The sequence below is a fragment of the Nuphar pumila genome, chromosome 6 (assembly GCF_984573655.1).
Source record: "Nuphar pumila chromosome 6, dmNupPumi1.hap1.1, whole genome shotgun sequence".
In the NCBI taxonomy this organism is placed as follows: domain Eukaryota; kingdom Viridiplantae; phylum Streptophyta; class Magnoliopsida; order Nymphaeales; family Nymphaeaceae; genus Nuphar; species Nuphar pumila.
In genome coordinates this window covers 124,803,568-124,828,463 of record NC_143254.1, presented here as the reverse complement: position 1 = coordinate 124,828,463, position 24,896 = coordinate 124,803,568, and the positions used below count along the sequence as shown (strand labels likewise).

At 37.1% G+C, this 24,896-nt stretch overlaps 1 protein-coding gene across 1 annotated transcript; it reads left to right on the top strand.

Annotated features, from left to right (window-relative positions):
* The first annotated feature begins 4,131 nt into the window (after nucleotides 1-4,131).
* Nucleotides 4,132-24,257, top strand: LOC149836057 (putative 4-hydroxy-tetrahydrodipicolinate reductase 2, chloroplastic). The gene is made up of 9 exons (XM_090010771.1): nucleotides 4,132-4,285; nucleotides 7,872-8,080; nucleotides 12,080-12,317; nucleotides 12,531-12,664; nucleotides 12,785-12,859; nucleotides 22,636-22,737; nucleotides 23,557-23,666; nucleotides 23,794-23,881; nucleotides 23,971-24,257. The coding sequence occupies exons 2-9, from the start codon at nucleotides 7,877-7,879 to the stop codon at nucleotides 24,037-24,039; spliced, it is 1,020 nt and encodes a 339-aa protein (XP_089866897.1). The 5' UTR covers nucleotides 4,132-4,285; nucleotides 7,872-7,876; the 3' UTR covers nucleotides 24,040-24,257.
* The last annotated feature ends 639 nt before the right edge of the window (nucleotides 24,258-24,896 follow it).

The following is a 24,896-nucleotide window of genomic DNA, read 5'->3' as shown; positions in this document are numbered from 1 at the left end:
GAGAGAGTAATCTTATTACTCTTATCCAACAGTTACAAGATGGAAAAAGAAAAGCGAGAATATAAACAAGGCAAGGACGACAACCCTAACCCTTACCAAATCAGGTCTATCCACGGAAAAATTTTTCTTATGGGGGGCGCTGCCCCCCTATAACCCCCCCGCTAGGAGCGGCCCCCCTAACCCCCACTTGCTGACCATGCAGCGGGACCCACGCCGAGGAGCCCCCAAACCCCCCTTCTGCAAGGGCAAAAACAATGAATCAGGCTCCACAACTCATCACATAGTTCATAATTTTTTTTTAAATGTTTTAATATGAATCTCTCTCTCTTTGAAATTCTTAACCCCTAATGGATATTGTGTCAAGTGCAAACTCTTGGACAACAATTTTAATTCACTATAATTGTAAACATCAAATAATAAAACTATATTGAAATTGAAATGTAATGTAGTTGATGACAAATTTCAAAAGAAAAACAAAATGGTTGCTGTTTTGATGCCTTGGTAAATCCTTTTGAAGTGGATACTTAGTTACTTGCTTCAGCTCAAAATAAATAGTGAACATTTTTATAATTTAGCTTTAGTAAGTGTTTTTGAAGTGGATGTCCTGGTTACTTGCTGCAGCTCAACATCAATGGTGAATTCCCTTAAAAAATGGAAAAAAAACAATGGTGAACCTTTTTTCAATTTGGTTTGCATTTCCCGTGGCCTTAAGTGAGATTTTACAGTTATCAACTTAAGTATTGCAAAAATTTTACTTTTTTATCATTAGAATTATTAGCATGATTTATAATGTCTTCCTATAATTATTTCTGAGAGTCTATTATACTTTAGCATGGACTTTCTAAGGATATAGTCTCAATAAACGGGAAGAATGAAACGGCTGCCATTTGTTTGTGCAAATGCCTAAGTGAGAGCCCGGTGGATGCTAGCATGCAACTAGTGACAGTTGAGGCTTAAGAAACCAAGTTCAATGCTTGATTTTGGCCTTTTGAATTTGTTTGTCGAAGTTTCAGTTGATTTGCTTAATCTTTGCCTCATATGGGGTTTATCATGATATTTCTAATGCATTTTGCAAAATTGATGAAATATTTCAATTAGCAATGCTGCTTGCCTCCCATTCTCAATTGATGAGAAGTCAATCTCATTTACGCATTAGTTTTGATCTGATGTTCATAGAAAAATTTGTTATTAGTGGTTACCTTTTGTAATAATCATAGTTATAGATATAGAGTGTTGAACTGAAAATCTAACACGAGTTCAAATTGCTGAAATGTCATATTTGTAGCACTAGCTTATGTATCACATTTTTTGTTTGCTACTTACCTTTTATTGTCTTTCGACCAATGTTGTCAGATTAGGAAGTGGAAGTGGGAAACGTTATAGGAAGCGGAAGCCAGAAGCAATGCATTTTATAATGTATAAGAAGTAGGAGGAGAGAAATTATATATATATATATATATATATAATGAGAATCAAAATGAAACACAAATAACAAATAAAATAAAAGTATGATTTGTTAGTGTAAGAATTATATATTTTTTTTAAATCTATAAGTAATGACTACAAATTTAGAGAATGTGCGTGAAAGTGAGTGAGAAGAGAGAGAAAACACATAGAAAACATAAAAAATTACTAAGAGAACATATAAGAAGAATAGACAAGGCTTGTAGAAAGCATAGAAGTAGGGGTGGCAATCGTGTCGGGTTGGTGGGTCAACCCAACGGGTTGGAGGGTCAGCATACCGCAACCCAAACCCGACCCGTTTATTAAATGGGTCGGTTGTGGCAAACACGAACCCGGCCCGTTTAATAAACGGGCAACCCGACACGACCCACCAACCCATTTAATAAATGGGTTGGGTCGGGTAAACGGGTTCTTAGGTTCGTGGGTCAGGTTGGCGGGTCGGGTCGACCAGTTGGCGGGTTGGCAGACGGGTTGGCGGGTTGGCAGACGGGTTGGCGGGTTGACCCGCCCGCCTAACCCGTTTATTAAACGAGTCAGCCGGGTTGGCGGGTTGGCATACCCCCAACCCGACCCGTTTAATAAACGGGTTAGGCGGGTCGACCCGTTTATTAAACGGGTTGGCTTAAGCCCAATCCGAACCCGCCTAAGAGGCAGGTTGGCCGGTCGTGTCAGGTTTTGCCACCCCTACGTAGAAGAATGAGAATTGAAGTTCTCATCAAGTTTCGGAAGCTAAAAGTATCATGTTAAGCCCGTTTTCGGAAAGTGGGCTATCTAAAAAGCTTGGGTAAACTCTGATTTCAACATACCAGTCAGAAGCAGCTGCAACTATATAAAAGTTTTCAGTGCAAAGGTTGCAAACCTTTTTCTGCCAGTCGTCCAAGATGGGCTAAGAGACGAATTGTGAGCTGTGTAAATTCAGAGAAAGCATCAATTATATCACATAAAGTCACTTTTACTATAATGGTAAATAGTAAGTACCAAGTACTCCCTGCTTGCAACGATAAAGCTGATTTTTTGTGCATAGGTTGTTTCATTATATGATGAACTATCTTTTAAAAAATGTGAGGTTTGTAGATGTACCATTTATTTTTTTTATGATACTTTCGGTTCATGGTGACCAATGTTGCTAGTATCTTGTGCGTATCGGTCAGAAAATTGATATGCTTTACTGAATTAGTTATTTTTTAATAAATGCAAAAACTACTTAAAATTATTTTTTTAATATTATTTTAATAGCTTTGACACATGTCATGTTCTGATTGACACGTAATATTTGTTAATTACTTTTTGGAATGACTCACTTCAGTATCGGTCTGGGCCGATTCACCTGAATCATTTATTTTTTTGAAAGGCAAGGTGGGGTTAGGCAAAATTCTATCAGTTATACAACTGTACCATTGAGATTTGAACTTGCAACTTCCCAACACAAGGTGATGTACACTAGCTGCTCCTACCAGACAAGCAGAGCGCCCCATGGTGATTCACCTGAATCATTGGCCAAATGATTCAGGGCCGATGCCGATACTGACAACTAGATATCTTTTCCTGCATTATGTAAAAAATTGGATACTTGATAGCGAGTCAGTTGCTATTTAATACTGAAAGCCAGTGATCAGCTTTGTGGCACTTAACCAATATATAAAGTTTGAAATGACCAGAAAAACTTTGACAAGAATGCTTCTATGTTTAACTTTCTGTTTGGCCCTTTAAGTGAGACGCTTCAAGCCTTGAATTATCACTAGGGGTGTCAACGGGTAGGGTTTGGTTTGAACCTAGGTGGAACCAAACATAGCTTCGATTTTTGGGTATGGTATTGGGTCCAAACCCAGGTTTAATTGGACCTATCATAAGAAAAACCATATTTGGATCCTATAAGAACTATATGAACCAGACTCGAGTCATGCTTGATAAAATTATATTTTTTATTTTTACATTGAAAAATTATGGGTCTTAATCAGAACTCGGATCTGGTATAAAATTTTACATACTATATCCGGCTTCATGTATTAATCAGACCCGGGTCTTCTTATTTATCACCATACTCGAACCCTATAGGGTTTGGTATGGATTGGGTCTGAGTAAACCCGGCACCCCTAATTATGACATGGTGAACTACACATGGGAGATAATCTCATGCATTTAAATGTTAAACAAAAAATTAACCAAAAAAATAAAATACTATATATGGTTCATCATGTAAGGGTCGTGTGGGGCTGTATTTTGATGGAAGCCTTGGTTATTTATTTAGGCAATTACCTTCTTAGTTTCTTAGTGATGCGTCTACTAGTGTGATACAAGAAAAAACAAAAATAATTTATTCAGCCTGCGCCATTTTGTTTGAATCTGAATGATGTTTGTGCGTGAGCCACATTTCCCCCTCTCGTCTCTTGCCCTCTTCCCTCTCGCTGTTTCTCTCTGACGAAAAGAAGAAGAATAAGGTGGTCTCACCCTCCCTCTCTCGGTAAGTCTCCCTCTCTCCCGCCCTCCTTCTCACTCCCTCTCTCGCTGTCTCACCTCTCTCTCAGCTTCTCCTTCTTGCTCTCCTCTCTCTCATTCTGTAAGCGAGGGTTTTATTTTAAAACCTTCTCCCTCGCGCCGCTCTCCCCCCTTCCTCCCTCTGCTGAAATGGGGTTTCCCGATCGCGCCCTTCCTCGCCCTTAAAATAACGCAAGGGTGAGGGGAGGCCCTCACCCCTGTGCTCCTTCTCCCTCTCGATCGCGCTCTCTCTCCCTCGCCTCCCTCGTCCTCTTCCATTCGTCGGAGGAAGCCCCGATCATCGCCCCTCCTGTCCGGCTTACCCCAACCACCTCCGGCGCCGCAGGTAAGCCCCCTCTTTCTCCCTCTGTTTTCTCTTTCTCTCTGTTTTCCTTCCCCCTCTCTTTGTTGCCGGAGGGCCGGCACTCCCTCTCCCTATCCCCTGAGCTTTTATAGGCAGGGGCTTCGCCCCTGCCGACTGTGTTCTTTCCGGCAGGGGCAAGGCCCCTGCCGACTGCTATTTTCCCGGCAGGGGCAAAGCCCCTGCCGACTGTGTTCAAGCAGGGCCAGGGCCCCTGCTGGCGGTCTTTCCCAGCAGGGGTAAAGCCCCTGCCGACTATCACTGCCTCGCCCCTGCCGACTGTCTTTTTCAGCAGGGGCAAAACCCCTGCCGACTGTCTCTTCTGGTAGGGGGCGAGCCCCCTGCCATTCTTTTTCCAGCAGGCAGGGGTTTCGCCCCTGGTCTCTCCAGCAGGGGTTAGCCTGCCGATCCATTTGATCGGCAGGGGCTTACCCCTCTCCTTTTTGTCAGGCCGGCAGGCAGTTGCGCCCCTGCCCCCTTTTTCTGCTTTCTAGCGGGCAGGCGGGCAAGGGCTGCAATGTGCCCCCTCTCGCTCTGCTGTCGGGGATTGCGCCCCTGTCCCCTTTTTTTGGTCAGGGGTCGCACCCTTGCCCCCCACTTCCACTTCATAGGGTCGACCCCAATGCAGTCAACGCTTCTTGTGTTTTAATAATCGCGTTTGTTTGTTTGCTGCTCACACTACGGATTCTGCTTGTGTCCCGCAGCCAGAGTCCTACATCACCTACACTCGTAGGCACACACAACGACACAACTTCCCGAGGTAGAGGAAAGTTGCAGAACTTTGGATGAATTAAATAAAAAAGTTGAATCCTGGGATAAGAACAACTGATATATTTTCATGCATGCGTAAATATGGATGAGTATGACTTGTGATGATCTACTTGCTCTTTACTTGACTTTATTTATCTGAAATTATGTGTTTCCTATAGCCGTCACGTCTTGTATGCATAGTATTAGTTCTGCAGTTAGTTTTCTACTAGTAATCTTCTCTACTTGGTTTTTGTTGTCGTCATATTGCATATGTTTAGATTTGCTATCACATTTTGTTTTTGCTATCGCCTTCAGACAAGCCTCGCAGGGTGTGCAGGTGCGCGTACTATATTTCACGCTTTTTGGGAAGGTGCAAAATTGTGTACAAGCACTAAAAGCTCGAGAGGAGATGCTTTCTTATGCAAGGCCAACTTTTCGAGAACAAAATCCTGCTTATAAAGCGTGTGTTCCATTTATGCGTTGCTAGATGCAACTAATTGTACCCCGAGTCGGTTATTCGAAGGAATGATTGGATCCACAACGATCTCAAGACTTGTTTGAGATTTCTTGTTTCATAGTGTTTGAGCACGCCAAATATATTACTGCTTTTAAGTCATATAAAACACTGTGTGAGGTTATCCTTCGGAAAACCCATGACTTACTATCGTGGTCAGACCTTTAGACATGTATGGTATATACATTATGATAAGTAGTATGAGAGGTTGTTGAGTACCTCGAAGTGTGCAATGAGTACTGTTGAAATAAATGAAAATAATGATGTTCGCCTCCACAGGCCAAAGGCTCAAAGAGCAATATATGTCATGTATTAACTAAATGAATTGCAATATATTAAATGTTTTTCTCTCATCGTAGTTGTACCTTTAGACAGGTACGAGCGTACTTTTGGACAAGTACGTCACATTGATGTTACGATGTTTAGATGATGTGGTTATGGCAACCTCGAAGCGTGCATATAGCACAATGCTGAGATCACATAAATGGTGACATTTCGCCTTTACAAGCAAGATGCTCGAGTGGGTCTAGCAGACCAGAGCACGTAGAATGGGACGACGGTTAAAAAACCCCCGTCATGCCCATTCGACCTTCACAGTTCATCAAGGGAGATGATGGATGGTACACACTCCGATGAATAGGTTGTTAATAACCACCCCACAGACAAAAGACTTAGCTTACCCAGTCATCAGAGTCAGGGAAATTGAGATTACCATAAATTATCTTAGGTGGTAACTCCCAGGTACTTCTGCAGAGGTTGGATGCATCCATGTGCCACGAATGCTTTTGGGGATTTACTCTCTTGGTCACTGACCGTCCCCTTAGGAGCGGATTTTCTTAGATTTGGACTCAAAACTGGATATTGATTTTGTATACTGCTATTAATATGATTCACTAGCTTAAAATTTAAAATTTCTGCGCATTCGGATCCCCATTTTGGTTGGGTTCTGACTTTTCTAGGATTTATATGCAAAACTCGACATCGGTTCTTGATCTGATTATTAATTGGATTCGACTAGCTTAAATTTTGAAATTTACATGTATTCGGATTTCAATTTTACTCAGATTAGGATTTTTCTCGGATTCGAATGCAAAGGTTTCATTTTCAATGGGTTAAACTGTGGATATTGTTGTTGATAGCGTGTAAATGAAACCTTCAACCGAGATTATTACCTGTAACCATAGTTGATAACTTTCTTTTAAATGTTTTAATATGAATCTCTTTCTCTCACTCTCTCTCTTTTTGTGAAATTCTTAACCCCTACATCAATGAAACATGAATATCATCTCAAGTGCAAACTATTGAACAACAATTTTAAATCACTATAATTGTAAACATCAAATAATAGAACTATATTGAAATTGAAATGTAATGTAGTTGATGACAAATTTCAAAAGAAAAACAAAATGGTTTTGGTTTTGATGCCTTAGTAAATCCTTTTGAAGTGGATGCTTAGTTGCTTCAGCTCAAAATCAATAGTGAACATTTTTATAATTTAGCTATAGTAAGTGTTTTTGAAGTGGATGTCCTGGTTACTTGCTGCAGCTCAACATCAATGGCGAATTCCCTTCAAAAAAGGGGAAAAAAGCCAATTGTGAATCTTTTTTCGATTTGGTTCGCATTTTAAGTGAGATTTTACAGTTATCAACTTAAGTAAAATTAGTCAATGATGAACTTCTACTATTTTAGTGCATTTTTAATTGCAAAGAATTTGCCTTTTTATCATTAAAATTATTAGCATGATTTATATTGTCTTTCTATAATTATTTCTGAGAGTCTATTATACTTTAGCATGAACTTTCTAAGGATATAATCTTAATAAATGGGAAGTATGCAACAACTGCCATTTGTTTGTGCAAACCCCTAAGTGGGAGTCTGGTGGATGCTAGCATGCGACTAGTGACAGTTGAGGCTTAAGAAACCAAGTTAATTGCTTGATTTTGGCCTTTTGAATTTGTTTGTCAAAGTTTCAGTTGATTTTTTTAATCTTTGCCTCATATGGGGTTTATCATGATATTTCTAATGCATTTTGCAAAATTGATTAAATATTTTAATTAGCAATGCTGTTTGCCTCCCATTCTCAATTGACGAGAAGTGAATCTCATTTACGCATTACTTTTGATCTGATGTTCATGCGATGTAGAAAAATTTTCTATTAGTGGTTACCTTTTTGTAATAATCATGGTTATAGATATAGAGTGTTGAACTGAAAATCTAACACGAGGTCAAATTGCTGAAATGTCATATTTATAGCACTAGTTTATGTATCACATTTTTTGTTTGCTACTTACCTTCTATTGTCTACAGAGTTAATGGGTACTGCACTTCAAAACCCTCATCTTCTGTTTCAACACAACAGTCAGAAGCAGCTACAGCTATATAAAAGTTTTCAATGCAAAGGCTTCAAACCTTTTTCTGCCAGTCCTCTTCCAAGATGGGCTAAGAGACGAGTTGTGAGCTGTGTAAATTCAGAGAAAGCATCAACTACATCACATAAAGTCACTTTTCCTATAATGGTAAGTAGTAAGTACTAAGTACTCCCTACTTGCAACGATAAAGCTGATTTTGTGCATAGGTTGTTTCGTTATATGATAAATTATCTTTTAAAAATGTTAGGTTTGTAGATGTGCCATTTATTGTTTGATGATACTTGGAGTTGACATGGTGACAATTAGATATCTTTTCCTCCTTTATGTCAGAAATTGGATACTTCATAGCGACTCAATTGCTATTTAATATTGGACGCTAGTGATCGGCTTTGTGGCACTTAACCAATATATCATGTTTGAAATGACCTGAAGATAAACTTTGACAAGAATGCTTCTATGTTTAACTTTTCTGTTTGACCCTTTCAGTAAGATGCTTGGAGCCTTGAATTATGACATGGTGAACTATCTTACACATTCATGGAGAAAATCTCATGCATGCAAATGTTAAACAAAAATTTAGGAACTTCAGGTAGAATCAATAAAAATGCTATATATGGTTCATCATGTATGGATCATGTGGGTGTATTTTGGTGGAGGCCTTGGTTATTTAGGCAATTAGCTTAGTGATGCGTCTACTTGTGATACAAGAAAAAGGAAAAATAATTAATCCAGCAACTCCTAAACCATATGAAAGCCCTCGTTCATTTCTCAAGAAATCTTTCATTCTAGTTTTCCCTTCTTGTTCCTCTCCTTTTCTTTTGAGGATTCCTCTCTTCGATTATGGTATTAGAGCCATATTGAAGGGCGAAGAAGAAGATCGAAAGAGGAGGTTGCTGCAAAGGAAGCTTCATTCTTGGACTCACTGGTCTACTTGCAAATTGGCGTGACGTCAGCACCCCTGGTCCAGCGCTTCTGATTTCATGGAGCTGAGGCTTCTATCTGGTACTTCTGAATTTTATATGATTTTAGAATCAGGAATTTGCTCCATCAGAGCTGTTTTGGATTTTTGGGTGAATTTACAACAATTTTCAGTGTAACATGATTTTCGTGACATGTTTTGAGAAATCTACCTGCACTGTTTCGGTCAGTAGGATTTGATGCCATAGACCTATTTCTTTTGGGTCATTTTTGGGTTAGATATCAGTTGTGCGTGGCTTGATGAAGATATTTTGGATTTTAGAGGAGTTGTAATCATCTTTGGTGACGTATCCTGCTGGCGGTAACAGTTTGGGCTCCATAAGGCTATTGAATTTGGGTATTGCACTTGTGTTTCTGTTTGCTGCCTGTTAAATCTGATAGAAATATTTGTTCTGTGAGGTATGCAAGAAATCTGGAGTGTTTTGAAGGAGTTTGACTTGTTCTCACAGTCTTTGTGTATCGATAGTATAGGCAGTATCTTTCTCTAGTGTGACCGACACCTGTATTTTGGTGTGGTCTTTCTTGTGCTGTGATAGTGCTTTCCTTTTGCATATCTGTTATTGTTCTTTTGCTGCTTTGGTGTTTGCAATTCCCTCATTCATTTCTTAATGGAGGTTTCATTCTAGTTTTCCCTTATTCCTCTCATCTTTTTCATTTTGAGGATTCATCTCTTCAAATAAGTATCACATGATATTTTTAATGTTGTTAGGGATATATTCATTCCTGTAGGCAATGCACTTTTTGTCTCTTTCGACTCCATCAGCCATTAGTATTTTGGAAATCAGCAGGATGTCTATCATAGATGATGGTACCAATAGTTTCCTACTACTATAGATGTGCCAGTCAAAAGTAGGGAAGTTTCGTGGTCAAATTTAGTATAAAACTGATACGTGCCTCTTTTTGGAGTCATATCAGTAACCTGTCCTAGTTTTCCAAAAATGTTGCTCATATTTGTTCCGGACTCCGGAGTTTGTATTATGTGATCATTTGTTCCGAGGAGCTTTCATAACAATTATTATTCTTGGAAGAAACACCTTCTGTAGTTTTTAGTTATTCCCTTTTTCTCTTTTCAATAACAAGGAGAAACCACCATTATGGTTTGGATGTCTTGTTATGAGTCAAGAGGTCCTACTTTGATAGGGATTTAAACGAGTTCAGATTCGGTTACACCAGAACAAATCCAACTAATCGGATTTCTTCCAATTGAATTCGAATGTGAAATTTCTCAAACCAAACACTAATCCAGTTGCTACAATAAAAACCGAATGCAACCCAAGTTCAGATTTCTTGTGAAATTTAAGCCCAATGTCTCGATGTGTTTATTGTACATTCATTGAGAGAGGAACCCAGCCACAACCTTGCTGACAGCATCTATACAGTAAAGATGTGCTACTTTTCTGAAAATTGCTTTTACGTATTTATTTCAGTTAACATAGTGGGACCCATGTGCACAAGTATTTTGAAAACTTTTTTCAATGCACTTATTCCATTTAACCAGGATAACACACTTTATACCTCATGAAATTGGGTTATACATTGGTTCACATGCATTTAAGATGCTAATTAACATCTGTTTGGATTCTTTTATGAAACTGAATCCAAGTCCAAATCTGATCAATTTAATAATTAATACCAAACCGGACCCGATTATGAACTCGGATGTCTATTAGCCTATGTCACAGGGACTCGGCAAACCGGGTGCCTCACCCGCGTCGACGCGGCACGGGTGCGCGTGCAGGTGCGGCACCCGGTGCAGTCAAACCGACCCTGGGTGCGTTGACCACACCCAGGGTCATTTGTGTCCAATTTTTTTATTAAAAAAAAAATTCCGGATCCCCCCTTTCTGCAAGGGCAAAAACTCTGAATTATATATATATATATATATATATATATATATATATATATATATATATATATATATATATATATATATATATATTTGCCGCACCCCCGCACCCAAGTTTTTTGAAAGTGCCGCACCCCCGCACCCGCACCCATGTGACATAGCTATTATCTTACCAAACCTGAGTAAATGGATTCAGGTCTGTCGGATATCCGAACTATTGACATCCCTACACATTGATCGTGACCTTTTTTCAGTGTCTGTGGTATAAAACCCCATGAGTACTTCTCCCTGCTTGTCAGGGATAGTTTCCGTTGGCATCAGTGGATTCGCAAAGTCCTTCAACCTGAACTTCTTAAGTCAACTTGCCTAGCCAGGTTTGCGGAGCCCCTGTGGGCAGTTTCTAGTTATTCCATGCTGATAAGCAAAGAAAAAAAAAGGTGCAGGCACCGGCTAGTCCACCTAGTTGGCCTAGGCGTAAGTAAAATACCTAGGCTTTGCAATTCCTAGGTGGGTATCTTAAAAAATACCAATTTCGCCAACTAGGCGTCCGTCAACTAGGGGTGCCTAGTCAACAACAAAGCTGCCCTTGCCTTGGCACAAGGGCAATTTAGTCATTTTTATTGCTTTAATTAAGGGTTAATTTTATGTGATGATTATTTTTTATATGTGTGTGTGTGTGTGTTAATTTGTTTCTGATGATTTTTTTCTGTTAAAGGCTGAAAGTGAGATATGTGTGAGATTTTGTAAAGTTTTCTATAAAATCCTGAAAGCCTGTTTAGTATTTCTGATTATGTAATTTGTTCTATATATGTATGTGTTATTGTACTTCTATGATTTTTTCTGTGAAAGGCAGAAGGTATGATTTTTTTGTATATATATATATATATTCTGGTTATATATTTTGTGAAAGCATGTGTAATTGTGTACTTGTCTGATGAAAACATCTTATTACCAAAAGAATTAAACACATTATATATATATATATATATATATATATATATTTTTTTTTTAAATTTTTTAATAGGGGTATCGACTAGTCCTCGACTAGGCTTTTTAGGGGTCTACTGATTAGCACTTTTGACTACATAGTTCATTGTGATATTGGAGAACCGCCAACAAAGAGGGGTCATTGTGAGTACAACATTCTGCCAGAGGATGTGGATATGAATTTGATTATTTGTCTTAGTATGTATTGTGTAACATAGCTATACTTGGAATTGCTAGGTTTTTGCATGAAGTTAGTCAGTTAAGCTCAGGTATGGGATTAGATACATCCACTCTGGCTGTCTCACAGGTTTGTATTGCCTTTTCAATCTTGGCAGGTTAATGACTGCACTGGCAAAATGGGTGGTGCAGTGGCAGAAGCTGCAGTTGCTGCAGGCCTTCAGTTAGTTCCTATTGCATTCACTTGTGCAGAAAAATCTGGTCACGTTGTTCACATAAATGGAGCAGATGTTCAGCTACATGGTCCATCTGACAGGGTGGGCGTACTTAAATTTGTGCTTGATGAATATCCAGGTGTTGTGGTGGTGGACTATACCACACCTGCTGCAGTCAATGGTAACAAACTCATCTGCTCATTGCACCAAACAGTCAATAAATTTTTCCAATTTGGAAAGTTAATCTATTTGAAAATGTGGAGATCAAATGTAATTATAGTTTGATCAGAAAAAGCATGCACAGGCTTGGTAGCTTTATGCAAACATGGCATATGCTCAGACCCATTTACCACATGAATTATAAATACATTGTCATGCACTATAATGCATGCAGAAAATGCTGAGCTCTATTGCAAAGTTGGTGTGCCCTTTGTGATGGGTACTACTGGAGGAGACAGGCAAAGGCTTCTGGAGACAGTGAAAGATGCAAATATTTATGCAGTGATTGCACCACAGATGGGAAAACAGGTGCATGAAATTCTGTGCCTTTTTTTGTTACTCAAGTATCCACAACTAAAAATGCTTCTGTTTGTAACGTATCCATGTTGGTGATTTTTAGCATATAATTCATTTAGTCTTGTGGTCTAGGTTGTTGCATTTCAAGCAGCTATGGAGATTCTGGCTGAGCAGTTTCCTGGAGCATTTGCAGGCTATTCTCTTCAGGTTCGAAACTTTCCTCTATTATTTTTCATAATTTCCATTCTCAAAGATGGGGCATTTCCCTGCCTTTTTTTCCTTCCCTTGAACAATATGTAGTGTTTTGCTTGACCATCTGTTATCCTGTTGAATATTTTGTTTATTTTAAGTTGTGTTTGACAGAATAATTTAATGGGGTTACCTTTCATATCCAGGTAGGCATTATTTGAGTCATGGCAGTGTTTTAAAATCCCAATGACTCTAGACTCGGCCTCGTCATGACAACTTCATATTTTGTAATTTATATAGCATGTCAATATATAATATATGTAGTGTGAGAGACTATAAAAAATGCACACACACACACACACACACACATATATATATATATATATATATGTATGTATGTATGTTATGTATTATGCATGTGTTTGTATAGTGAACCAGCAAAACTCAGTTGGACTTGACTGAGTCAAACTGTGACTCAGCTTCACTTGGCTGAGTTTTAGTAATATTGAGTTGTGGTACTATAAAGATTTTGTGGTAGAGGTAAAATTCTGGTTAAAAAACAAGTAATGAAATTCTTCAGAATCGCAACAGTCACTTTGTTTCCTTCTGGAAAAAAAAACTCTGTAAGATTTATATATTCAAATACAACTGCTGCAGTGCCACGGTATGTAGTTGAGGAATCTTCCTGACAAAGCATGGATCAAATTATTTCAAATACAAAACTTCTTGTTGATGCCAAAGGCATTATTGTTAGTTGTGTATAATCCCCAATTCTGGACTACCAAGATAGTGGGTCTATAATTCCCAATTCATATGTATAGAGACAGAGTTTTGGCACACGCAAATGTGATTTGCTGACAGATGAAATGTGGTGCTGCTTTTTCACGGTGGTTCATGTATAACTTGGGGTAGCCCATAGGAGGAAGTATTCTTGAAATTCTCATTGCATTTGCACCAAATCATCCGTAGATAGTGCTGAACAACCAATATCAGATGTTAAGGCACCTTGCCTTCTGTAACACATTAACTCAAATAGGAAAGCTTGGTATTTGCTTTGTGCAACTGAACAACATTTTGATATTGCCAGAAGAACAAACGTGCAGATGTGAAGTTCTGGTTAATGCCCAAAGATTTAGCTAAACCTCTTTGACCAGGTGTGCAAGAGCACATCCTGCCAACAGGTGTATACTTCTTAGCTGTCACAAGTAAATTGTCAGCCTAGCATAGCTAACCATGCATGTATACCAGCTCTAGGACTAGGAGTGAATTGAAGAGTCAAGCCGTCACCCTTAAGGCAGTAGCACGTCATGGTTCAGACAGATCTTTCACTACATGCATATTGAGGTTTAGCCACTCAAGCTTTCCAATTAGATGGCAGAGGCGTATGCACCGGATAGTGGTGTAGATAGGAGTGGCTGGTTCTAGGTTGCCTGCTGTATCTAGAACAGTTTCTTCTTGGTCCCATTTAGGATACCATTTTTTCATTAGGAGGGGTGACTTTCATGTTTGGTTATGATGAATCCTTTGTAAACATCCGTACTTCTAACACTGTGCCCTTGTTGTACCAGCACTGGTACTTGTGGTATGGTTCGATGGTTTCAAACTTGTCCCATTTTATCCATTTTATGATCCATTTAACATGTACTCAACGCTCGAATAAAAAACATCCAGTGTTGTCTATATACTTTTGATTATTAATTGTTAGTTGATTATATATCTTTGACATGTTTATTAAACTGTTAGTTTATTATTTACAGTCTACAACTTCATATGTAGAGCTATGTCACATAGGTGCGGGTACGGCGATGCAGCACTTTAAAAAAACTTGGGTGCGGGGGTGCGGGGAGTGTATTGTTAAAATATGTGTACTCGTACACATATATGTTGAAATATAATCCTTAAATGTACATATATATTTATATATATATATATAAAGATACGTATACATATATATATATGTATACGTATCTCTATTTATATATATATATATATATAAATATATATATTTTATCTTCCTAAAATACCCTCAAGGGTATTCTTGTAATTTGTCATTTTACGCATATTCCAATTGGAATATGCATTGTAATATTTCCTTTAATTTTATGTTTTTTTATTTTTTAATTTTCGTATTCGTACCATATTGGGGGCCTCCCAATAGAGACGTTGGGAGCCCCCAACGGTCACAAATGTGACCATTGGGGGCTCTCCAACGTCTCCTTTGGGAGCCCCCAAGGTGGTCCCTTTTGTGCTTATAAATAGGGGCTTGCCCCTTTGTATTCTTCACTCCTCGGAGGAGCTTATGCTCCATTGTATAGGGTTTTTACCCTCTTCTTCCTTTTTCTTCAATAATATTCAACTTATAACTTTAAGTCATATTTACCCCTTTTATGGGTTTATGTATTAGCACATGATGTGCTTGTGTTGTTCCCTTGAGTGGGTATATTCGCACTTCATGTGCATGTGTATGGGTTCATTATCGAACCTAAAGTATTCAAAGCCACTTTCTAACATGGTATCAGAGCAAGGTCACGATGGGGTTGTCCTTTGATGCAACGGAAAGCGTGTTGATCAAGAAATGGTGAAGTATTTATTGCCCTTCTCTTTTTCTTAAGTTTTCGGTATGTATCTCTTTTCTTAACATATTATGCATTATAAAACTATTTTTTGCATATGTAGTGTTTATAATAGTTGAATCACTTCTTTTCACATTTCGCATGTTCAAAATTTTTAAAATATCTCCTTTTAAATTTAGTAAACTTGTTTGCTATTCAAATATATAATTCTTGTTTATATGTTTATCGATTACTCATCACATATAAATAGTAATTTATGTTTTTTTCAATTATGTGGGATTTATGATGTTTACATAAGTATTTCATGATTGACCTATAAATTAACTTTTAAAAATTATATATGATTTCTTGATTAATGATCTTTGTTTAAAAACTCTTTTCTTTCATATAAAGTCTAATTTGTTTTGAGTTCCTCTCTTGTTTATGGATTTTAGTGCATTTTTTTTTGGAAATCTTGATATAATTCTTGTATAAGAATCTCTCACATCTAAATCTTTGTTATGAATCCTAAGTAGTTCTTGTTAATGATAACAATTTATGAGAACTCCTAAAGATGTTTCAATGTTTTTTTATTTAAAGGATTTTTGAAAAATTGTTTGTGATAAATAGGTTGTTCGAACCATTGTAAAAGATCTTTTAAAAGAATTTCCCACACTATATAGAATGCATAGTGTATCTATTGCATCCTTTGCTATAAAAGATTTCATTTATTTTTGATTTTTCTTCTAATGATGCAACTTTATAAACGTATTTGTTTGTATTTTTCACATAAGGTTTCAAAAACCTCTTGATTGTATCTCTAAGGATGCCTACATTGGCCATAATTTGGTCTTCTTTGTCTTAAATTGCATTTATCAAGCATATAATTGCATAATTAAAGCTTGAGAGTCTCAAGCATTTGCATCTTTTATGAAATACATGTATTATTGCGTGTTTGATATTATTACGCTTTTTGCGTATTTTGTTCAAGTGTTATAATTGCAAATTTTAAAGGCTTGATTTGTTTCTTGGATTATTCCAATTCCTTTCTCACACATGACATAGCTTAAATATTTCATGTTGTGTTTATTAAAGTCTTTTTTTTATAATGATCATGATTGAACATAATTTCGAATATATGCAACATTATTGTTATATGGCATATTGTTGTGATTAATTATGTTGGACCTTTGAATCGGCCTTCTTTGTAAAATCACATATTTGAAAAATGTTTTCCCTAAGAGTTCATTGCCTTTTTATGGCATTTTATCTTCTATCCATCACATGTTATATGATGCATCAATCCTTTTTTATGGCCTTATTATTATATTAAAGATGGTTGTTGAGGTGAGTTATGGGCACCTTGTGTTATGTCATTTTAGATTGTCCACTTGCCATATTATAGATGGTGATTGAGGTGAGTTATGGGCACCTTGGGACTCTAGAATGATTAGGTATATGATCTCTAATTATGAGTGTGTCACTCGTTTGTTTTTGGCCATTGATTTTATGGATGCTCTTATTTATATATAAATGTGATGGATATATGATGTTTGAAACCTTAAATGTTTTAAGGTATATTAAAATCAAGGTTTTTGAGATTATTACCCAACCTTTTATTGTTTATAAATCTTATGAGTGCATTTGCACATTTGTGTTTTGTGCTTTTGTGCACAAGTGTTCTTGGTGTGTGTATATTCACACATTTATTCCAAAACATTGTTGTTATGGGTATTCTTTTTGAAGAATATTGTTCTATTGATTCAAGGTTTTATTTATATGTTTGTCATTACAAGTTTTATTGCCTCAAAAGTCTTCTCCTTTTATAACTCTTATCTAAGTGTTATCATATGTAGACAAGAATTTTATTACACCTTTGTGTGTTGGTAGCCCTTTGTTGGCTTTGTTTCTCTTGGTCTAGTAGCTAAACACACTTGTTTTGAGTGTTATCATATGTAGACAAGGCACGCTGATTCACACCATGGTGTGTGATCTTTAGTCCATGTTGGCATTTGTGTTCTTGTTCTAGTCGCTAAGATGTATGCCCATGGTTGGCTTTTTTCACTCAATTAAAGTGCCATTTTATGTAGACAAGAGATGTATTGTGTTTTTAGCCCATGATTGGCTTGATACTCTTGTTCTAGTAGCTGAACATACTTAGTCTTGAGTGTATTTTTACGTAGACAAGAGATGCTTTTGGTCCATGTTGGCGTGCATTCTCTTGTTCTTATCGTTGATACACTCATTTCAAGTATTATTACATGTAGACAAGAGGTTCTTTTGCACACCTTTGTGTGTGTTATTTGACCTTTAATGACATTATATTTATATTCTTGATCTAGTAGCTTATACACTTGATTTATGGGTTTTGGAGGACTAATGAGGTAGTTGCTTGTAGTGGATGAACTACTATTGAAAATTGCAAAAATTTCTTTCATAACTTGTGTTTTTAAGTAAATCATATCTATGATATGTTTTTAAATCAAATTGATATTTTAGCATTTAATCTATATATTAAGTGCTTACAGTTTTTCGGCGACTTTTTGATATGCAAAATGAGTCTTTTGTCTCAAATGATATTCATTTTTGAATCTAGGGTGGATGTTTTAATATACTTAGTCAAATCATGCATCTTATTTATGACATTTGTTTGACATAGTTCTTCTCCCTAAAGATGTGAAAAACTCTATTATGCGTGTTAAATATACCTTTATAAAGCCCCTCTTATTGAAGATCATATTCGTCATGCTTTTGGACATTTGTATCCGTGTTCTTTTAAAACCTTTTGAACTCTTGTGCTCATTTTGACTAAAGTATGTTTGGAGCATGTTCATTAATGATTTCTTTAAGTGTTAATTCATTTTATGATAGTATATGCATATGCTCATTATGGCCTTTCAGGCCCTCATTCAATAAAGCATATGTAGCTTATGCCTCTTCGTAGGCTTATTGTGGTGCCCCTTAGTGGACCATTTTGTTATTTCCCATTATGGGGTTGTGTTTGTCCAATGTTGGACCTTATGAATGCATTATGCATTCTTGCAATTCGTTTCCGCTCACTCTTTAACATGATATTTGTTTTTTGAATCTTTGGTTTTCTAAATTTTCTTTTCATACTAAAGTAATTATCCTATTATGCATAAATTTTGCACCTTGTTAGGAATGTTCCATTTGAGTAAAGTGCAAAGATATTTTTTACTTGTTCTTTGTCGTTATTCCACAGGATCTTGGAGATATGACAAAGAGAAGTACCCTGGATGTGTTCACCATTAGAAGACAATTGGAGGAAGGCATTCTCAAGTTTCAATTGCATCCTTGCCGAAGCCTCTTGGAGTCTTCCCCTTTTTTCAATCTTTTCGTTTCCCCGCAAAGATTGAGGGGGGGTGTTAAAATATGTGTACTCGTACACATATATGTTGAAATATAATCCTTAAATGTACATATATATATTTATATATATATATATATATAAAGATACGTATACATATATATATGTATACGTATCTCTATTTATATATATAAATATATATATTTTATTTTCCTAAAATACCCTCAAGGGTATTCTTGTAATTTGTCATTTTACACATATTCCAATTGGAATATGCATTGTAATATTTCCTTTAATTTTCTGTTTTTTTTTTATTTTTTAATTTTAGTATTCGTACCATATTGGGGGCCTCCCAATAGAGACGTTGGGAGCCCCCAACGGTCACAAATGTGACCGTTGGGGGCTCTCCAACGTCTCCTTTGGGAGCCCCCAAGGTGGTCCCTTTTGTGCTTATAAATAGGGGCTTGCCCTTTTGTATTCTTCACTCTTCGGAGGAGCTTATGCTCCATTGTATAGGGTTTTTATCCTCTTCTTCCTTTTTCTTCAATAATATTCAACTTATAACTTTAAGTCATATTTACCCCTTTTATGGGTTTATGTATTAGCACATGATGTGCTTGTGTTGTTTCCTTGAGTGGGTATATTCGCACTTCATGTGCATGTGTATGTGTTCATTATCGAACCTAAAGTATTCAAAGTCACTTTCTAACATGTATATATATATATATATATAATTTTTAACAGTTTTAAGTTAACACTACGTTTATTTGTATGCATTTATGTATTTATATATATAATATAGATAAAAATGGACTTGATTAGGGTTAACTGAATCTACTTTTAGATAGAAATGGACCTCAGTGTGGTTGACTTCACCTAACACAAAAGAAGCTGTATCCAAGTGTCGCACCCGCCTGGGTGCGGGTGCGTCACGGGTGCGGTGCCCTGTTATAAGAGTCCGTGTGACATATAGAGCATTTTTGTAAAATATATTTGTACTCCTATTTCTGTCCTTTTATAAATTCTTGTATTATACCCTTTCTACTTGTGTCGTACCCTGTATCCATGCCTTTATCCCATGACATAGTGTGAATCTTATAGACATTATTGGAAGTTGCACACCTTAGGAGAATGTTTTCTTCAAAGAAATATTGGCCATGCCACACTTCTGAAAGTCCTAGATAATGATTTGATGCTATGATATCTATGTGGTGGAAAGTTGCTGTGGAGGAAATTTTCATCGAAAATTGACTTGTATTTTTTGACTCTGATAAACCATTATATCACTATTTAAAATCGCTATCCATCATGATTGCATATATATTTCTGACAAGGGACTTGGTGTCATATTAGCACTATCCACTATTTAAAGAAATATTGGCCATGCCACACTTCTGAAAGTCCTAGACAATGATTTGATGCTATGATATCTATGTGGTGAATAGTTGCTGTGGAGGAAATTTTCATCGAAAATAAACCAGTATTTTTTGACTCTGATAAACCAGTATATCACTATTTAAAATCACTATCCATCATGATTGCATACATTCACCTTCATTTAGGTCTATTGGTCATCTTGGTACCGTATTAGTAGTATCTTCATATTTAGGAAAAGCATGTAAAACGGATTACTGATTTTCAGTAGGTTCGATCCAGGGTTACCAAAAGTACCATAGAACATGGGGAAGTGCACTTCCCTGAAGCGCGTTTTGGAAGCGCGAAACCTGGTGATGATCCTTCATGATGACGAGCAAGAAAACAAGATGGAAGAAGAAAGGTAGATGACAAAGCTCCTTTGAACACCATGAACTCACGATCACACGATCCACAAGCTAACGTTCACACAAACACTTTGTTCACAAGAATCAAGAGCCCAAGGCCTTGATACCATGTAATTATGTAGGATATGGGCCCACACACCTCACAAGAGGCACAAATACAAGCTACAAATGAGCACAATCACTAGAACCACTAAAGGGCTAACAAGAGGGCACACAAATAAAAAATAAATATTTTTAATGATATTAAAAATGCACATAAAATGCATTGAATTACAAGGGACAAGCGGTCCCAGATATATAGACAAAATGAGAGAGAGAGAGAGAGAGAGAGAGAGAGCACTTATAGCCATTGGGGAGCTCTCAACGGCTAGAAATCTAGCCGTTGGGAGGTCAATGCCCATTTGCCCTTGACAAGAATAAATAGGACAAAACCCTAAAATTTACATTCTGAAATAAAAAGTATATATATATATACACACTTAAATACATATTTTAACAGCATACAGTCATTTAGAAACATAATGATGTATGTTCACTTTACGTCTCATTTACTCCATGTCGTGCATATACTGCTTTTAAGGGGACATTTTGTCAGTATTGGCAAATAAAACTCAGAGTGATTATGGACCAAAGAGTTTCCTGTTATTGATCCTCTAAAGCCATCTGTAGAACATCACTATTGAAAAGCATGCACGTGCACTTCAATCATGATGTGTGGAGAATCTGGAGATGTATATGGGTTGGACTAGGTTGGATATAATCGGATTTGGAGAGGATTCAGAGCCAGATGGAGAAAGCCTTTATCAAATACATCCATTTAATTATGTAGGTTATTCAGTACGGACTCATGAAATCAAAAACTGAATCTGACATGATTAGCTAGTCAGATCTTATATTCCTAAAACTGAATTTGATTAAATTGATCTTGGATTTGGTCAAGTTTATCTGACCCAAACATGTACCATTTACATCCCTACCCTACTGATTTGTTCATTATGGAAAGGTTAGATAATGGTTTGTTCAACCACTAGGATGTACACAAACTCTTCATTCAGCTCTTTGCCTGGGAATCTGCATGAGAGGCTTCTGTGTGATTCCAATCGGTTCTAGTGAAACAAAAAAACTGTTTGCATATATAAACTTGACAGCTTTGACTCTTTCACATTGAATGCATTTCTCTTGAAACGAAGATGTTGTGGTACCCTGAATAAGGTTTCCCCATACTGGTTAATCTAGAACTAGGTGGTGGGAATCAACAAACTTGTTAAAAATTTATTAAAGTAAGTCCAAAGACTTCTTTCATCTTAGAATCTGCATTTATCACCAATGAACAGAAATTCACATTTATACTGCGTGCCAGCTTCATAGTTTGTCTACAGCTTGATGTTGCAAAGGATTTCTCTTTCATAGATTCACTGCCACCTGTTGAAATTTAGGAACCCTAGGCTTTTCAAATTTGATCAGATATGGATTGTTTAAATGCATATATTCAGCTTGGTTAGACGTTGCAACCTATGCCACAGGGACACACCATTTTGGGTGCATGTCCCTGGTGACACGAGCCCGACATGGACACTGACACATATGGGCATTATTTTAATGTTTTTAATAATATTTTAATAATATTTTAATAATTTTCAATATTATTTCAATAAATGTATTTTTTACCATTAGAATATAAAAAAATAGCTTTTTATTGATTCAAAAAATTTAGAAATGGTGTCCTTGTTTTGAAATTTTTTTGAAAGTCGAACTTGTGTCACGTGTCCCTGCGTCAACCTATCTTTTTGACATAGGTTGCAGCCTGTCTTAAAATGTCAATCATGTCAGCTTTTATCTGATATTGGTTTTCACAAAGTAATTTCTATTTTTCCACCAAGTTCATGGTTATAAGCATACCTCAGGGTTAGCCCGTAGGCAAATCTGTAAATCTCCCTTTTATGCCTTCAACCATATCTATATGGTTTATCACCTATTTTGTTGGTTTTACTCTTTTAGACCTTTAGTTTTTAAGTTGATCCATAATGCTTAATCGCATGAGCTGTTGCTGCATTTTTGTGTTTGCCTTCGTATTTCAGCAAGGTAGATAATGTCAAAATTGCTTAACAAAGATTGTTGCAATTATATGATTAGGTGATGGAGTCACATCAGACTGGAAAGCTGGACACATCTGGAACTGCTAAAGCCATCATTTCATGTTTTCAAAAGCTTGGTGTCTCATTTGATATGGATCAGGTTTGTCATTTGCCTCAAGTCAGCATGATTGGTTTGGCCGATAACAATTAAACCTGTTCTTACTATAATGTTGGTGAGATGGGTGGTTCTTAAAGTACTCTTTTCCTGCTATTTGCTGACATGGTGGTCCCTAAGTCACACGGACTTGGCTAGGGAGGCGCCGCACCCGAGTCGACACGCCCCGACACGGGTGCGGACACGGACACTGTCCGGACTCGGTCAACGACGAGTCGGACTTGGTCAACGAATTGAGGCCGAGTCCGTCCTCGTTTTGGACTTGGTCGACTTTGACTGAGTCTATATTCGTCCATTTTTAGGGTGAAAAAACTAAAAAAAAACAATTTTTTATATATTTAAAAATATATATATATATATATATATATATATATATATATATAGAGAGAGAGAGAGAGAGAGAGAGAGAGAGAGAGAGAGAGAGAGAGAGAGAGAGAGAGAGAGAGTCTGTGCTGTGCACAGTCACAGACTGTGCACTTTTTTTTTTTAAATATATATATATATATATATAGCCGAGTCCCCCTGTCCAAAATTTTTAAAATTGCGCCGCACCCGCACCCATGTGACATAGGGTGGTCCTTTACTCATCCTGTTATGAGCTCCATCAGACACAAAGTTTGCTTTTTCTCAATTTTGTGACCACTGGAAATATTTGGTTTAACTTGTTCACCAGAGATTGTGCTTGGCACTAAGTGATACTGAGATAGATCTAGATAATAATAAGAAATTCAAAAGAATTTTATCTTCTCAAAATTTGTCAAATACTATCTGGAGCTTCAGCAGTTAGTGGGGTCTTGTTTACAGATACAGATGATTAGGGACCCTAGAAAGCAGATTGAGATGGTAGGGGTCCCAGAGGAGCATCTGAGTGGCCATGCATTTCATATGTATCACCTCACTTCACCTGATAACACGTAAGTCCTTTCTGAAGATTTTTTTTCTTCCCACCCACTCTGTAATTTCTATTAAGCAATTTTTAAGATAGTATTTAATGTTTGATCCTCTCTGCTTGTGCCAACCTGATGGAATTTTCGGCTACAGTGTCTCTTTTGAGTTTCAGCATAATGTCTGTGGTCGTTCTATATATGCTCAGGGTACCATTGATGCTGCCTTCTTTCTTGTTAAGAAGGTTCTTTCTTCCCTCAGATTTGTGTCATTTGCATGAATTACTTTTCCTTTTGAAACCTGTTTAATATGAAGGAAAAATTGCCATTGCAGGTCCAGTCCAATGCAGACAAGCGTCTTTTCAATATGATTGATGTTTTGCGTGAGGGCAACATGAGGTGATATGTGGAACGATGTCTCTCTTTTCTGTTTGAAAATTCAAGCGGCATCTGTATTTGATTCTCATGTGAGAGCTTAAGAGGTAGTATTGCATCTGTTTTCAAATTTATATTGAACTTGACAAAATTTTGCTTGCTGCAATACAGCACAAGTTGTTGGACTGTTTACATTACTTGGACCTAAAATATTTTGTTTCATGACTACATTTCTTGGACCCAAAATATTTTGTTTTATGAATATCATCTTATCTGAGCCATGAAAACTGATCCTGCACCACATCACTGTAAGATTTGTGTATCGGAACCATTTCCAATGTCGAGCTTCAACAATGATATGGAACACCATTTTTATGTCACTTTTGATTGTTCCGATTTATGTTATGTTTGCATTAGATAAAACGTATGGGGGGTTGAATGGGCTTATGTAGAATCCGATGGTGCACAAAGTAAAGTATTATTCATATTTGTTTGGAGGGACAGTTTCAAACAATTTTCAAGATCAAGTATTAATTAGCTTATCCAATAACTTTGGTTCATGAAATGCGGCACTGACAAGAGTTATTTGGAAGCACTGTCTGGAATCATTCATTTTCAGTCAAATATGAGTTAGCTATCCAACACAATTATTTTAATGATAAACCAGGCCCGCCCTTTATATTAGACACAAACTGTGATGCAGCCTTTTTCTTGCTGGTTAAGTTGTAGAACATGTAAAACTGGTAAGAACGCGCACACACACACACACAGACAGAGGCATTCTGCCGGTTAGACCTCGGCTTCTAAATTGCTTATACCTAAGTGGGAGAGGTTTCGGTCTTATGGGTTCATTTGAGCCATTCTATCAGTCCAAGGCTAGGGATG

Coding starts and splice junctions, on each gene's coding strand:
- LOC149836057 (XM_090010771.1), top strand. CDS start 7,877: ATGGGTACTGCACTTCAAAACCCTCATCTTCTGTTTCAACACAACAGT. Junction 12,318..12,530: donor CACACCTGCTGCAGTCAATG/GTAACAAACTCA, acceptor TAATGCATGCAG/AAAATGCTGAGCTCTATTGC. Junction 23,882..23,970: donor CCTTCTTTCTTGTTAAGAAG/GTTCTTTCTTCC, acceptor TTGCCATTGCAG/GTCCAGTCCAATGCAGACAA.